General features: G+C 39.2%; 1 protein-coding gene across 5 annotated transcripts in view; it reads left to right on the forward strand.

Moving 5' to 3' along the window:
• RALYL (RALY RNA binding protein like) overlaps positions 1 to 16712 on the forward strand; it is an 832191-nt gene that overhangs the window by 687506 nt on the left and 127973 nt on the right. For all 5 annotated transcript variants that reach the window (XM_070382900.1, XM_070382895.1, XM_070382896.1 and 2 more), the window contains one exon: positions 7152 to 7184. In XM_070382900.1, the coding sequence (XP_070239001.1) occupies positions 7152 to 7184 (33 nt within the window). The remainder of the gene's footprint in view (positions 1 to 7151; positions 7185 to 16712) is intronic.

Genomic DNA, 16712 nt, shown 5'->3' on the forward strand with positions numbered 1-16712 from the left:
TGGATCATATTTATGTCTCTTTAGTTTCATAAAAGATTACTAATTTTATAAACCTCCTCCAAGAGCCAATCCTTATAATCCTACTTCAAGAACCAATGTAGTTGAAGTCATTTCTGCAAAAACCCAGTAAATGCCAAAGCACATGGATTTGAGGAAGAAGATGCCGCCCAACAGTGCTGTTGGCTCAGCGTGGCTGGAATACAGAATCTGAAGTGGTAGCAGACAAAGGCAGGGGAGGCATCCTAGAACCAGACTGCGAATGAACTTTAGGTTATACTAAAGAATTGGGACTTTATTCTGTAGGCAAATAATGGAAGTAGGGGTCAAGGAGCCAGGCACAGAAAATTCATTTGACCAAATCATTTACTAAGACAGTCTTAATGAGGAGCTTGGAAAATATACCTACAGTTTGTAATACATCACGATTAAGTGTTACAGGGGGCTATGGGAACAGTTATGAAGCACTCCTAAGCACCCTATGGTGCCTTATAAAGGAATGGTTCCCAGAAGCACTCAGGTATTTGCAATGAAAGGAATTACATGATCGCACTTGTATTGTAGACAGATAGTTTCGCCAGTAGATACAGCTATTCCAAAGAAATACAGAATAAGGGGGGGCGGTCACTGAGGACATTATTTTATTAGCCCACCTAAAAGTTGATGATCACTAGAACTGTGATAATAACTGACAGGGAAAAACAGAATGAAGAGGACTTTTAGAAATAAGAGCAGAACTAGGAGAATCTACTGAAAGTGAGTGTTGCTGGAAAGGAGTTAAGGACAAAGATTCCAACCTTTCTAGTCTGAATATCTGGGAGGTCGGTTATGACACTGAGTTACGGGTAAAGTGGAGCAAAGGGAGAGAAGAAGGTGAGTTTCACTTGAAACATGTGAAGTTAAAGGCATCTGCAGCTGGAGATGTATAGTGGGTGGATACAGCCACGCATCAACAAATAGCATGGTGCTGCAGACATAAGTTTATGAATATCCATCATTTGGAGACAGCTGAAATCAGACAAGGTTTCTCAGTAGAGAACTGAATGTATAAAGAGAGGGAACGTGGCGGTGCCAGAAGGCACACGTACAAATAAAGCAAAGCCGACAGAACCAGGAGACTGGTGCCAGGCAGCACACCAGGCAAGACATGACCACGGGAGCTCCGGAGTCAGACGCCCAAATTCAAATCCAAGTTCAACCCCTCTTCATCTCTGTGACCTTGTGCAAGACAGTTAGCATCACTGGGTATCAGTTTCCTCCTCTGCAAAATAAGATCTACTTCAGAGGCATCGTGATGCAAAAAGAAGCCAATGTTTATAAAGCATTTTGAGTAATCTTGGCCCTTAGTAAAGACAGCTTAGTTTTTTTATTGTTGTTAAATACAAAGTATTATAAATCCTCTAGCCCCAAACATTGATCTTCATTTCTCATTCCATTTTATTCTCTACTGGCTCTTATTTTTCTGAAGGCTATCATTTATTTATCTTATTCTACTCCTAATTCTAGGGAGTCCTGAATAAAGTATTACCAAATGCACGACCTACTTCATGTTCAAAGAAAATCCCAGGAAAGATAAAATCAATCTTCTTCTTCGCAAAACAATTATCTTACAAAAAAAGCTCAGAAAAGTTCTCTCTGGGCATATCACAACATAATCACCTGTTGCTAAGGGTAAAATTGATAAACAATTTTCTCCAAAGGTGTATTTCTCTTAACAGTTTTTTTTTTTTACATTTTTCCACTTTTCAGAACTAAAATTGCAAAAAATGAGCTATTTATAGATTCAAGGCAGTTTCATCCCTTAGAGTTAACTATTAATATCTGTCTTTGGGACAGTCGTGGCTGGCAAGATCCCCTCTCTGCCAGGAACTGTGCTAGCTTTTCTGTATTCTTCATTACAGCCCCTTGAGTTGATTATGATGTTTGCTATAAAATTAATGAGAACAATGTAAGGCTCTCTGAATCATCTCAAGGTGAGAAAAGCTGACTTCACATAATGAGCAAGGATTGGATAGTTGGTCACAAAACACAGCAGGATCCAGTGTGGATCAACTGTCCCTTTCCTCTGCTGTGTGTGATCATCTTGAGGATAAGACATGAGAGGATTTCCTGGTGGTGCTCCCCACTAAGATTTCCTGTTCCCCGTCACCACTGGAAATGCTTGGGAGTCCTGGTACCTTGTCTTCATGACTTAATAGTGACTACTGGGCAACAATCTTGCCTTTCTGCTCAGCTGATAGCATCACCAAGTACGTCCCCCATGAGCCCATTGGAAGGCTTAGCACAGAGTGTCAGGAGCTTCTTATCCAAGCAGAAACACAAGTTTAATGTTCTTACCAGTCTTAATGAAACTCTCAGGTAGCCTATTAACCAGGATTAATGTCCTGAGACTAGGACATAGTGATAGAGATAATAAGTAATAGAAGCCTAAGACAGGATGGTCCCTGGAAGATAAAGGTGTCAGGACTGGCTTTTTAAATTAGATAAACTCAAAAGATAAATAGAGCATGATAGAGAAAGGAAGGGGAAAACAGTATTCCAGTATAGGAGCAGAAATTACACCAAAACAGGGCTAAACCAGATTTGTTTGGGCTATAAATAGACAAATCTCTTGGAATAATATGGTTGGCAAGAGAAATGATTTAAAAAAAAACAAGAAAAGTTGATATGGGGCGTGTTTGTGAAGAGGTTTTAAATGGCAAGCTCGAAAGTCTGGGCATCTTTCTATGGTTAGTAACATTATCAAGAAAGGTGGTAACATGAAATTTGTATTTTAGAATTATTCTTTCACTAGGCTCAGAGACTGACTTGGTATTATAGAGAAGAAATGCAAATTATTTTGAACTTTGAAGTCTGTATCAAAATAAAGAGTGCCACATTTGAGTTGTTTCCAGTTCCTTCCAACTGTATCATTTTTCATCTAATGGCAGCTTTTTTTCTGTAAAGATCATATATTAAATATTTTAAGATATAGACCCTGTTGCAACTACTCTCAACTTACTATTATAGTACAAAACCTCCTTAAACAATATATGAATGAATGAGCATGACTGTGTACCAATGAACTTTATTTATGGACACTGAAACTGGAATTTCATATGAATTTTCAAAAGTTCACAAAATATTCTTCTTTTGCTATTTCCAACCATTAAACTTAAAAAACCCCTTAGCTTGTGGGCTGTGTAAAACCAAGTGGTAAGCAGGATTTGTACACCCTTGGTTTATAGCACATCAGTCAGAATGCTGTGCAGCATCATTTTGAAAACTTTGGATTCTCTTCTGAGATCTTCGGTTGAGAACTTGGAAGGAGATAGTTGAAGTGGTGAGTGATGTGGTGAAAGTGGAAGAAGGTAACTAACTAGTAAGACTAACCATGTTAACCATTGGGGTCAGGGGGCAACATATGTACCTTATATGCTCCAATCCACCAGCTATTTATATGAAACCTTCAGGGAAAAAAAGGGGGGAAATCAATCAATAATTATTTTAAACACATTCTGAATTCGGCATTTTAGTTATCACACAGGGAAAGGCAAGTGGTGGGTCTTGCTTCTGTTAATGGCAACCCACTCCAGTGTTCTTGCCTGGAGAACCCCATGGACAGAGGAGCCTGGCGGGTTACAGTCCATGGGGTCGCAAGAGAGTCAGACACAACTGAGTGACTAACATGCACAGGACGCCTGTAAGGAAAATGACAGTGCAGCCCCTAAACAAGTGGGGTGGGCAGCAGCATGGAAGGAAGCTTAGTGCAAGTCAAGTGCACCAAGCTAGAGCAGCTCTGAACAAAGAGTTTCCATGTGGAGAGACCAGCCAGGCTGGGATAGGGGAGGAGAATGAGCCTGGGAACTGAGTGATGAGAGACATAAGAGGCACATAAAAGGAAAACCCACTGAACATTGCTAACTGAGACGTGGAGAGGGAAAGAGCAGTCAGACAGTCAGTGTTTCCACACTCTCTCTGCATTGCTCAGTGCTAAGAAGCACACAGCACTGAGGGGCATGGGGCCAGCTGAGGCCGTGGGGAATGAAGAAAGACGAGACAGGACCCGAGCACCTTCAGTTCAGTTCAGTCACTCAGTCGTGTCTGACTCTGCTTCCACATGGACTGCAGCACGCCAGGCCTCCCTGTCCATCACCAACTCCCAGAGTCCACCCAAACCCATGTCCATTGAGTCGGTGATGCCATCGAACCATCTCATCCTCTGTCGTCCCCTTCTCCTCCTGCCCCCAATCCCTCCCAGCATCAGAGTCTTTTCCAATGAGTCGACTCTTCGCATGAGGTGGCCAAAGTACTGGAGTTTCAGCTTCAGCATCATTCCTTCCAAAGAAATCCCAGGGCTGATCTCCTTCAGAATGGACTGGTTGGATCTCCTTGCAATCCAAGGGACTCTCAAGAGTCTTCTCCAACACCACAGTTCAAAAGCATCAATTCTTCGGTGCTCAGCCTTCTTCACAGTCCAACTCTCACATCCATACATGACCACTGGAAAAACATAGACTTGACTAGGCGGATCTTTGTTGGCAAAGTAATGTCTCTGCTTTTTAATATGTTATCTAGGTAGGACATAACTTTCCAAGGAGTAGTGAAGTAAAGTCGGTCAGTCATGTCTGACTCTTTGCGACCCCATGGACTGTAGTCCACCAGGCTTCTCCATCCATGGAATTTTCCTGGCATGAGTACTGGAGTGGGTTGCCATTTCCTTCTCCAGGGGATCTTCCCGACCCAGGGAATGAACCCGGGTCTCCCGCATTGCAGGCAGACGCTTTACCATCTGAGCCACCAGGTTGGACATAACTTTCCAAGGAGTAAGCGTCTTTTAATTTCATGGCTTCAGTCACCATCTGCAGTGATTTGGGAACCCCAAAAAAATAAAGTCTGCTGCTGTTTCTACTGTTACCTCATCTATTTGCCATGAAGTGATGGGACGAGATGCCATGATCTTTGTTTTCTGAATGTTGAGCTTTAAGACAACTTTTTCATTCTCCTCTTTCACTTTCATCAAGAGGCTCTTTAGTTCCTCTTCACTTTCTGCCATAAGGGTGGTGTCATCTGCATTATCTGAGGTTATTCATATTTCTCCCAGCAATCTTGATTCCAGCTTGTGCTTCATCCAGCCCAGCGTTTCTCATGATGTACTCTGCATGTAAGTTAAATAAGCAGGGTGACAATATACAGCCTTGACGTACTTCTTTCCCAGTCTTTGAACCAGTCTGTTGTTCCATGTCCAGTTCTAACTGTTGCTTCCTGACCTACATACAGATTTCTCAAGAGGCAGGTTAGGTGGTCTGGTATTCCCATTTCTTTCAGAATTTTCTGCAGTTTATTGTGACCCACACAGTCAAAGGCTTTGGCATCGTCAATAAAGCAGAAGTAGATGTTTTTCTGTAAGGTCGAGTACCTTACACATGCAAATAACACACTTAAAGTGAAGTCTGATTGACATTAGGTTGAATCATTGGCAAACACGGGAAGGAGGGCTTCTATTAATACCCACATGTTGGCTATTTCTCAAGTATTATTAGATGGAAAAATAAGGGAGCAGTGATATCGTGATGATTTGCAAATAAGTAAACAGTCTCCTGAATCACATAATATAGAATCCCCCTTATTTCTTCAAGGTAATTTCTTTTGATCATTTGTCAGTGGTCATGTCTTATAAAACAAACAAACATATTTCATTGTTTATCCTCAATGTTTTTCTCTTAGATCTGTTTGCCTATCCATACCATAAATATATGGGGAAAACAAGCATATAATATGACCAATAACTTACGTGGAAGTCTTAATAATATTGGAATTCAGTAAGGGAAAAAGTTTCATAAATATATGTCTCCAACTCAACACCAGCAATTGATTTTCTCTGTTTCTTTCCTAAGTGTTGCTGCTCAAAGGGACCCTAGGGTGCCTGCTCCCTAAAAGAGTCCCTTCCTGCTATAATACTGTTCACCAAGCAGCAAGGCTTTAGGCAGAGAGCCATGTGAGCTCATCCAGTAAGCAGACAAGGAATATTTCTAATAAGCCATTTTTATATATACAGAATGAAATAGAGACCAAAATGATATTATTGTCTTCATTGTTTAGACTTGTAGAAAAGTAAAGATATTTGGCTTAATTCTAAAATAGTCCCTTTAGCTGTCCATGTCAAAATACAATCATCTGGTGATCAGTGAATTTTTAGTGCAGAATTAAATTTCTTGCCATTTTCCTATAACTATTTATGAATAAAATAGTTTAAAAGATGAAAGTTTCTCAAAAATTTTAAACACTGGGGTTTAGATTAAAATGTCCTCAATATTTGCCTATATTTACCCCATAATTATAAGTTGAAAAGCTTACATGAAAATGAAGTGGTCAGTATACACCCAGTAGCTGGTCTCCATAGCTATTATTAGGAAATATTTAGAAGTAGATCCTTTCCTGATTCATTTACCTTTCACAAATAGTTAATTTATGAAATCATAAAATTAGCTAAGAGCAAATCCTAGCCTGTATTATAGTGGAAAAAGCAAGCCCCAGAAGGTTTTTAATCGGCTTGCACAAGATGCCACAAGTAGCTGGAAGCTTCGGGATTATAATTCTCCTTCAATGTGTTAGGAAGCACAAAAACAACCGGCTCTTAAGAAACACAGAGGAGGCAGGAGTCCCTAATTTCTCTCCTCCAGCCCTAACTGGGGTTGCTTCTAATAAATGACCAGGAACAGTATGCTGCTTCTCTCTTCATCACTGGAAACAAATTATTCAGTCTATATTTAACCAAATGCATTACAAATTGCTTCACTACTACATAACCATCAACAGATGTATTAAAACTTCCACAAATTACTATTAAAAAAGGAAATAAGTAAATGTAGAAAGTACAAATCAGAGTTAGACTAACAATATTATCTTAATGTATTATTTAAATGCTACATTTCCATTCCATGTCTCTCTCATCTTATTTAGCTTCTGCATTAATCCAGATAGAATTTGAATTAGTCTAGATTAGGTCTTAATATATTATTTACAGTGTTTTAATGGAAAGAAATTGTGCATTTTCCTCCAAACAAGTATAATAATTCTGTCATTCAAGTAAAAGAAAAATTTTCAAAATTCTATCATTCATGTAAAATAGAAAATTGTTATATTAAAATAAGTTTTTCATGTTTTTTTCATAGACTTGAATCAAAGGAGCCTTTCCTGTCAGTTGGGTGAGTATATGTCTAAATTTTCAAAATCTCAGTTCTCTAACATCTTTAATTCAAATTAACAAGGTCTTCTGAGATAATGTTTTCAGTCATCAAACCCCATATTCAAGGTCATAACCTGCCACCGATGCATCGTTTCCTCAGTAATGTGGCTATTTACCTTTAAAAGACAACTAAAATGCTCCTTGAGACCACTGTTTTGTGGTCTCAGAAATTTAACTAACCAGTGTATATGAGATCCTGTATCCTCTATAAGAGCTAAAAAAACGTTCACAGTGATTATCTCATCAGATGAAGGTATGGTTTGATGGTTTTAAAAATCCCTCTGAACCACAGCTCACTCTTCCTAATCACTCTGCTCATTTTTGTACTGTTGGATTTCATCTACCCCAGTCAGTGTTTCTTCCCCCTTTCCTCTAAATCTGTCTCCAAAATCTTTATCTTTTCCCGTCTGTCATTTCACTTTTATTTCGCCACTGCTTACACTGACTGCTTCTTTAAACACAAAGCTGAGGAACCCTGGAGCAGATTAAGTAAGACTAACGCTTGCCCTCTCTGATAGTATCATTCTGAGTCACAGAACGTGTTCCAAAAATAATATACCGTTGACAAGAATACACATGTACTGTTTTTAGGTGTTTAGCTAATTGAGACTCTGCAAAAATGTTTTCACTGATCTACCATGTAATCTTTCACTAACATACCAAAATGTCTTACTAAAGGACTTTTGCAGCATTAGGGTGGATGTTTTAAAAATATCAGAAAACATTGGAAGATGTGACGTCTACTTCAGAAGAAATCATGCTGTTATTTGAAGAGGGGAAAAAAAAAATCACATGTCAGCAGCCAAGGCCAGAAACATGGGATGGCATCACATTTTTCAATGACGGCATTGGATTTCTTTCATTACTTTGTTCGCAGCCGTTGAATATTTCTCACACTCACTGAACACGCTTCCCTCTGTCCTTCTAGTCCTCCTAAAAGCATTTCAGGAGGCCATTTGAATCAGAAGAATCATAGTAATTGCTGGGGCTTCTGGGAGAGGAAAACGGAGTAGAGGCCCTTACTGGAGGACTTCATGAAAAATGAAAGGTCAAGTTGGACTGGCCCCCAAAATCGTTAGACCATGCTTCTTCCTTCATTCATCATCAGCTCCCATTGTTAAAAACCTTTAAGCCTAAAGTGATCTTTTTAATTTTGAATTCATGTGCGTCCCACCCTCAAGTCCGGAGGCTGAAATCACTTTTCTTCACGCCTCACTTGACACAGTTGTTTGGCCGCATTTCCCGTTCTCTTGACTACTTGAGACAAAAACCCATTTATTGCAAACTTCTATTTTACAAGGGCAAAACCTGAGTAATCTTTGTTTTAAACGTCTCAGAAGTTTAGAACTTGGTATGAGAGGACTGAGAAAAAGTTTCCCGAAAAGAATGATCTATTACTCAGCAAATACTACTCAAAATGGGAAAACCAGTGTGGCAGCAAGAATATATTGCTTTCCTTAGATATGTCTTAAAATAAAGTGGGGTGAAACAAGTAGCCCAAATAGTCCTGCTGACTGGCTATTTTGATTTATAGTGAAATATCTCCATTCCCCTCCAAGAAAATGATTTTAAATAAGACCATTCAAAAGTATATATGAATCTCACTCCTTACCCTGTTCAGTAAGAGGTATGATGAACATAATGGACACTTTTGAGCCTACTAGGCAACAGGCAATCTACTATGAGAACCATGATTCAAATTTGTGACTGAATTAATCCAGTCCCTTGGCAAAGGGAACGAATAATCTGATGTATTGTCTGTGGTATCAGTTGACATGTGAGTATACACGATTGAGTTTTTCTAGAGCCCTGTACACCTTACTCACATTCATTTTAATTCTATAGTCAGTAAAACTTATATTAATGAATAAATCAGTACTAAATATTGCATGTTTCAGTCCATTGCCTGACAGAGTCTGAAAGCACTTTTATGTATTTATGTACAGAAGTATGTATAGGATTTTCTTTTGCCTTCATAGGCTGTGACATTTATAAACTTATTTTATTGGTTTCTGCAGTTACGTAAACTCCCAAGCCTCAGATTCCTAATTTGTGAAATGGAGATCAAAACAGAAAATTTAGATCAAGGATTTAGCATTGTTCTTATCACTGTTGACAGCTCTCAATGAGAGAGCTCTGAAATAGCTCAGAGAATAAACCTCTACTTTTACAGATTATCCCTTGACTTACATGTAGAAACCAAAGGAACTTTTTATGTTGCTGTTGTTTAGACGCCAAGTCCTGTCTGAATCTCTGTAACCCCATGGACTGTAGTACTCCAGGCCTGCCTGGAGTCCCTTACCATCTCCTGGAGTTTGCCCTAGTTCATGAAATTCCAATATTTTGGCCACCTGATGCGAAGAACTGACTTATTGGAAAAGACCCTGATGCTGGGAAAGATTGAAGGCAGGAGGAGAAGGGGATGACAGAGGATGAGATGGTTGGATGGCATCACTGACTTGATGGACATGAGTTTGCACAAGTTCTGAGAACTGGTGATGGACAGGGAGGCCCGGTGTGCTGCAGTCCATGGGGTCACAAAGAGTTGGACATGACTGAGTGACTGAACTGACTGATGTCCATTGAATCAGTGAATGCCATCCAGCCATCTCATCCTTTGTTGCCCTCTTCTTCTTCTGCCCTCAGTCTTTCCCAGCATCAGGGTCTTTTCCAGGGAGTTGGTTCTTTGTATCAGGTGGCCAAAGTATTAGAGCTTCAGCATGAGTCCTTCCAATGAGTATTCAGGATTGATTTCCTTTAGGATGAACTGGTTTAATCTCGTTGCTGTCCAAGGGACTCTCAAGAGTCTTCTCCAGCACCACAATTCGAACGCATCAATTCTTTGATGCTCTGCATTCTTTATGGTCCAACTCTTGTTATCTGTACATGACTATTGGAAAGACCATAGCTTTGACTATATTTCTCTCCAAAGCAATGTCTTTACTTCTTAATACTATACTCTCTAGGTTTCTCATAGCTTTTTTTCCAAGAAGCAATCATCGTCTAATGTCATGGCAGCAGTCACCATCTTCAGTGAGTTTAGAGCCCAAGAAGAGGAAATTCGTCACTGCTTCCACATTTTCCTCTTCTATTTGCCATGAAGTAATGGGACAGGATGCTATGATCTTTGCCTTTTTAATACTGAGTTTTAAGCCAGGTTTTTCACTCTCCTCTTTACCCTCATCAAGAGGCTCTTTAGTTCCTCTTTGCTTTCTGTCGCTAGAGTGGTATCATCTGCATATCTGAGGTTGATGATATTTCTCCCTGCAAACTTGATTCTACCTTATAACTCATCCAGCCTGGCATTTCACATGATGTGCTCTGAATATAAGTTAAATAAACAGCCTTGTTGGTTTTCTGACATAAAAATTGTAAATGGAATAAGCATGAGTGTAGATATTCTGTTTCATATTTCAATGATGAACACTAATAGTTATTATTTAAATTTTTAATGGAAAAATATTGATAAAACTTTAACGTGCATCTCTTAATGTAAATTAGGGAGCAAAATTCCTCCTTTGATAAATGTGCTACAGTAATTATGAATAAAAAATTTAAATATTACAAACATAAATTCAAGCTAAAGATTCCAGTGGAAAAATTTGTCACAGAAAGTTATAACACAAGGAAATATTTGCTTATGGAAGAAGGTTAGGGAATGATGAAAGGAAGTTAAATGAAATTTCAGATCTTAGACCTTCAACTGTGTGGTGATATGAGAGGAACTTTCATATGCACCAGTGAAATATTAGTAAAATAATATCATTAGGAAACATTAAAATAAACTTGAGTCTAGAGTGAGACATGAAGGCTCATCCCAGAGTCTGAGTCTGTTAATTCAGGGAGGTCAATGCTAAATTGCATCAGTCGTGTCTGACTCTGTGCGACCCCAGAGACGGCAGCCCACCAGGCTCCCCTGTCCCTGAGATCCTCCAGGCAAGAACACTGGAGTGGGTTGCCATTTCCTTCTCCAGCGCATGAAAGTGAAAAGTGAAAGTGAAGTCACTCAGTCGTGCCCAACTCTTCGCGACCCCATGGACTGCAGCCCACCAGTCTCCTCCACCCATGGGATTTTCCAGGCAAGAGTACTGGAGTGGGGTGCCATTGCCTTCTCCAGAGAGGGCAGTAGGTGCAGTATTTTCCAAAGCTATGTAGGCGGTTCTGGTACCAGCCAGGCCTGCAGCCACCGTCCACATGGTTTGCAGCCTCCCTCGTCCTGTCTGTACAAATGGTCACAGGTTGTTCGTGCAGACATTTAAGGTCGGTGGAATCTCTCCAGACAGTCTTCACACAGCTTCCCATGGGTCTCTTCCTGTCTTGGATGTGTATGGCGGAGGTGGACACATTGATCTAGAGTTGTCCACCAGAGACCAGGGTAGATGTAAAGACACCAGAAGATGTGCCATGGAGGTCACCATGGTTCACAGGGAGCACAGCACCTATGCTCAGGGGCATAAAGCTCGTTCCAATGTTGTCCTAGACCTAGGGTTGGGGTATTTAATAAATATTTTGTTATAGGAAAATAAAATGTTTTATATTTAAAATATTATTAAATACTATATTTAATATATAGTTTATATGTGACATGCATTACATATGTAAACTGATTAAAATATATCACATAGAATACATTTTATTATAAATATGATAAATTTAAATAATAGATTCAAAAATTCAAGTATTTTCCTATCTCACTCACCTCTCAATAGTAAAAAAGAAAAATCAACTGTATTTAGAACAAAGCTTAGCTTGAGTGCTAAAAAGTGCTAGATGGCTCATAGTCTGTTGATCCTCAAAACATTACATTTTAGAGTGATTTAGAAAACTCTTCTGGCAAATGTTTTCTTGTATGTGGCATCAGTTAGATTCTGATTTTGGAAATCAACTGAGAGAGAACAGACGCCAAGTTTGCGTTCAGCAAAGTGAGTAAGAACCCGGTGATGGTCCCAATTAAAAGTCTAAGATATAAATCTTAGTTTAAAACGTCTTGCCTTAGAAAAGTTTTACACCTTTTTAATGAAGAAAGAGATGAGGGGAAAGGCAACTCCTGTTCACTTGACATTTGAGATTCATAGAGTAAAAGGACATGTCAAGACGATGCATGAATTCCCTTCAAGAGCTGTGTCGACAGTTTGCAGACACTGAGCCACTTGAAAGTACACTCGAGGCACTAAGTGAAAATTCCCATGTGAACTGTTTCTTCTTATCTCTTTAGCATGAAGTTAACCTTCTTCAAAGAAAACTTTTCATGAGTTGTATTTTAGAATCGAAATTTTGAATCATACCAAATTTCGGTTGATGAATTTTCCTCTAAGTAGCTTTATTAGATGGAGAAGGCGATGGCACCCCACTCCAGTACTCTTGCCTGGAAAATCCCATGGACAGAGAGGAGCCTGGAAGGCTGCAGTCCATGGGGTCATTAAGAGTCGGACACGACTGAGCGACTTCACTTTCACTTTTCACTTTCATGCATTGGAGAAGGAAATGGCAACCCACTCCAGTGTTCTTGCCTGGAGAGTCCCAGGGACGGGGGAGCCTGGTGGGCTTCCGTCTATGGGGTCGCACAGAGTTGGACACGACTGAATTGACTTAGCAGCAGCAGCAGCAGCAGCAGCAGCTGTATTAGGAGGATGGCTATTTACTGCATGGGTAAATTTTTTTTTTTCAGGCTTTTTCATTGTATTAGAATAATTTAATTAACTCAGAAGAATTTAAAATTTTTTATTAATATAGCTCAGAATGTGTTGTCTCTCAGGCTTGGCTGAGAGAGATTCAAAAAACATCAAGGATAAAATTATCAAAATTATTATATTTATCTGTTAAAGCACTGGCTTTAACAGTGAGTCGATCATGCCCCAGCCAAGCCTGGAGTTCCCACAACCCTGACAAGTCCCTGACCTATTCTACTAAGTCCAGCTGAGAAGGAGCTTACACTGTCAAAAGAGCAAAGCTCTGGACTTAACTGAAGCTCTGGACTCTGCAGCTAACAGTATTCCTCATATAATTGCCAACACCTACATTTTGTCAAATAATTTTCCTTGGGGAATATTTTCCCCTTTTCTTTGCAGTCCTGGAACTGAATTTGGAGCTTCAGTGTACTTCTGCTGGTGTTATACAGATGTTATTACACTTTGACATTCTTATTAGGTCAAAGATTTACATTAGTTTACTTCTATCCATGTTTTGTTTGAAACTTTGTGTTTACTGGTGCTTTACATTATTATACCATAGCTGCCTGTTTTAAGAGACTAAATTCTGCCATTGATTTCCTTGATTTAAATTCCATTCTGTCATTTCCCAGCTAGATGCCTTGGGCAATTTAAGTCCTCTGAACCTCCATTTTCTCCCTTGAGATAATAACTAACTATTAGGGCTGTTGTGAATGAGATAATATTGCAAAGTACTTAGAACAGTATCTGACATATAGTAAACAGAAAATAGATATCATTTGTCATTAACACTTTGTGCAACAACTAAATTATATTATAAATCTTTCCTAAAGAAGTGAGTTCTTCCAAATGGCAGAAATTCCAGCTAATTAAATCCAAAGGCCTGAATATTCTAGAAAAGTGGTAATGGAATTGAATTCTTGGAGAAGAAGCTCCGAAGAGAGTGAAATCAGCACAGTCGTGAACAGGGACTTTACCTTGGAGATCTTTGAGGAAGATAGACAAGAAAAAAATAGCATGAAGACAGGACACAATTTTGGAATGTGCTTACATTTATATAAAATAACAAGTACAGTATTTAAAACTCCAATAAGAGCATGAAAATAGGAAAGCAATACCACCGTAGGGATAATTATAAAAGAGCTTCAAAAAGTAAACAAGAGAATCATAGACTACTGTAAAATGATTGGTGTTGGTCAGTCACTTAGGGATTAAAATGTTTGATCTAGGAATTGAGACATTAAAGAAATTAGCCAAATTGTCCAGAGAATTTTTAAAACAAAAAGTAGAACTTGAGTCTATCCTCCATGTGAACTAAGAATTCAATGGAGAAGTAATAAGAATAGTGTCCCCAGAAGAAGGAACTGGAAGGAAAAATTGGCAGCAGGGAGAACTGACTGCACCGAGCACATCAGGCACCCCAGTCCAGCAAACTTGAAGGTTCATGAAAAGAGAGGAGAGATTAAGATTGGCGGGTTAAATTAGTGGTTGTTTGCAGAGAAATTATACTAATGCAAAGAACTTTCTTTACCTTCTGTGGGTTTAGTAGAGTCATTGAATTATTGTGGCCTTCCCTGGTGGCTCAGCTGGTAAAACAATGAGGGAGACCTGGCTTCGATCCTTGGGTTGGGATGTTTCCCTGGAGAAGTGAAAGGCTAACCACTTCAGTATTCTGACCTGGAGAATTCCATGGACTATTCCATGGGGTCGCCAAGAGTTGGACACGACTGGGAGACTTTCACCTTCACTTTTCACTTTGAATTGTTGTTATGTGTATTTGTTTGTCTGTTTTGCTTTTAACTGAAGAATGGTCTCCAAAGTGAGGTTGTAACAGAGCCGTGTAGAACACTGTTGCAGTAGCTCAGGCATGACTTGAAAAGAATCAGAACTTGAGCAGAATGACATCACTTTCACCTGTTAGGATTCAGTTCGGTTCAGTTCAGTCGCTCAGTCATGTCTGACTCTTTGTGACCCCAGGGACTGAGCACACCAGGCTTCCCTGTCCTTCACCAACTCCTGGAGCTTACTCAAACTCATGTCCATTGAGTTGGTGATGCCATCCAACCACCTCATCCTCTGTCGTCCCCTTCTCCTCTGCCTTCAATCTTTCCCAGCATCAGGGTCTTTTCCAGAGTCAGCTCTTTGCATCAGGTGGCCAAAGTATTGAAGTTTCAGCTTCAGCATCAGTCCGTCCAATGAATAGTCAGGACTGATTTCCTTTAGGATTGAATGGTTGGATCTCCTTGCAGTCCAAGGGACTCTCAAGTTTCCTCTCCAACACCACGGTTCCTCTGTCCATGGGATTCTCCAGGCAAGAATACTGGAGTGGGTTGCCATTCCCTCCTCCAAGGGATCTTCCCAACCCAGGGATCGAACCCACATCTCTAATGTCTCTTCATTGACAGGTGGGTTCTTTACCACTAGGGCCATATGGGAAGCCCTTCATAATGTGTACGTAATTTCAAAACATCATGTTGTATACCTTAAATGTATGCAATTTTCATTTGTTAAAAACAATCAAATCTCAAAGAAAAAAAAAAGGATGGAAAAGAAATGCCCGATGAAATATTATTTTCTTTAATAGTATCAGAATCAGTGAGTGATTGAGTGATATCTTAGGGAAGTTCAACTGAATTGGGTGGGATGTGGTGACAGAATGACAGGCTAAAATCCAGGTGTAACACTGAAACTAAGGAAGAGTTAACAAGAAACTGCCTCTAAGCTTTAAATACACCCATCAGACATCATGGGATCACTAATGGCCAATTCAAAACCTATCTTTTGATGGTGTGGATCCAATTTTCTCTAGGTCTCCAGGGAAAAAGGGATAAGGGGATAAAGTCAATTTTCCTCTTCTAAAAATTTATTTAAAAAAAATTTTTAGACACTGTGCTACCACAAAATTAATGATTCTTTTAGCAACTGCACTTGTTTCATTTTTTCCAAGGTCCTCCAGGCTACTTCTCTAGAGAGTACACAAAGTTTCCACAGTGCTATTTTTGTAATCTAAAGCAGTTGTGCTTTCAGGCCTGATGCTACAACTGTAATTTTAATTTATCAACCTGCCACTCAGTAAAATGCTGTAAAAACATTCGAACACTTAAACCCATCATTTGTTTCTGCACTTGTCGATGACACTCTTCTGTACTTGTCAAAATCATTTAAACTGCACTATGATAGCATACACAATATCACCAATAAATTGGATAATCAATCATGTATGTATATATTTTGACAGTGGTGTCTTGAATGGGTTCCAGGACACACTTTTAAGAAGCAATCATTATGCTTCAATACTAAAAAAACAGTACAGTCATCAGAGTCTTCCTCAATTCTTACAATTTAAAAAATGTCTTAGGAAGCAGAGAGGCTGATTATGACTCAAACAGCTTTTACTGCTTCAGTGAAATGTTCTCCTTGGGGAAAAGGAAGTAATTGCAGATTATAGCAGGCAGGAATATAGTGTTACTTGGAGGGAAGAAAATACATAGGATCATTAAATAGATTTATTTAAGTTCTGCTTATAAAGAAAGCAGTGGTGCAGGACTTTATAGCTGATGATATTTCAGAAGAGTGCTATCAGCACTTTCACTACCATCTAATTTGTTCATATAATAAAGTGTCACATTAAGCCAAATGTCACAATTCATATCAGATTTATTTTGAAATTGTTGTCATTATATATCATATAGAGCCTCTCTCCAAAATTTGGATGAGATCTTTGATCATAATTGTCATTTAAAATTAATTTATCATTTGATATAAATACATGTAGGAAAAAAAAAAGCACCTGTTCAGTCATTAAGTCCATTCAACCC

This window comes from Bos mutus, chromosome 14 (assembly GCF_027580195.1).
Source record: "Bos mutus isolate GX-2022 chromosome 14, NWIPB_WYAK_1.1, whole genome shotgun sequence".
Classification (NCBI taxonomy): Eukaryota; Metazoa; Chordata; class Mammalia; order Artiodactyla; family Bovidae; genus Bos; species Bos mutus.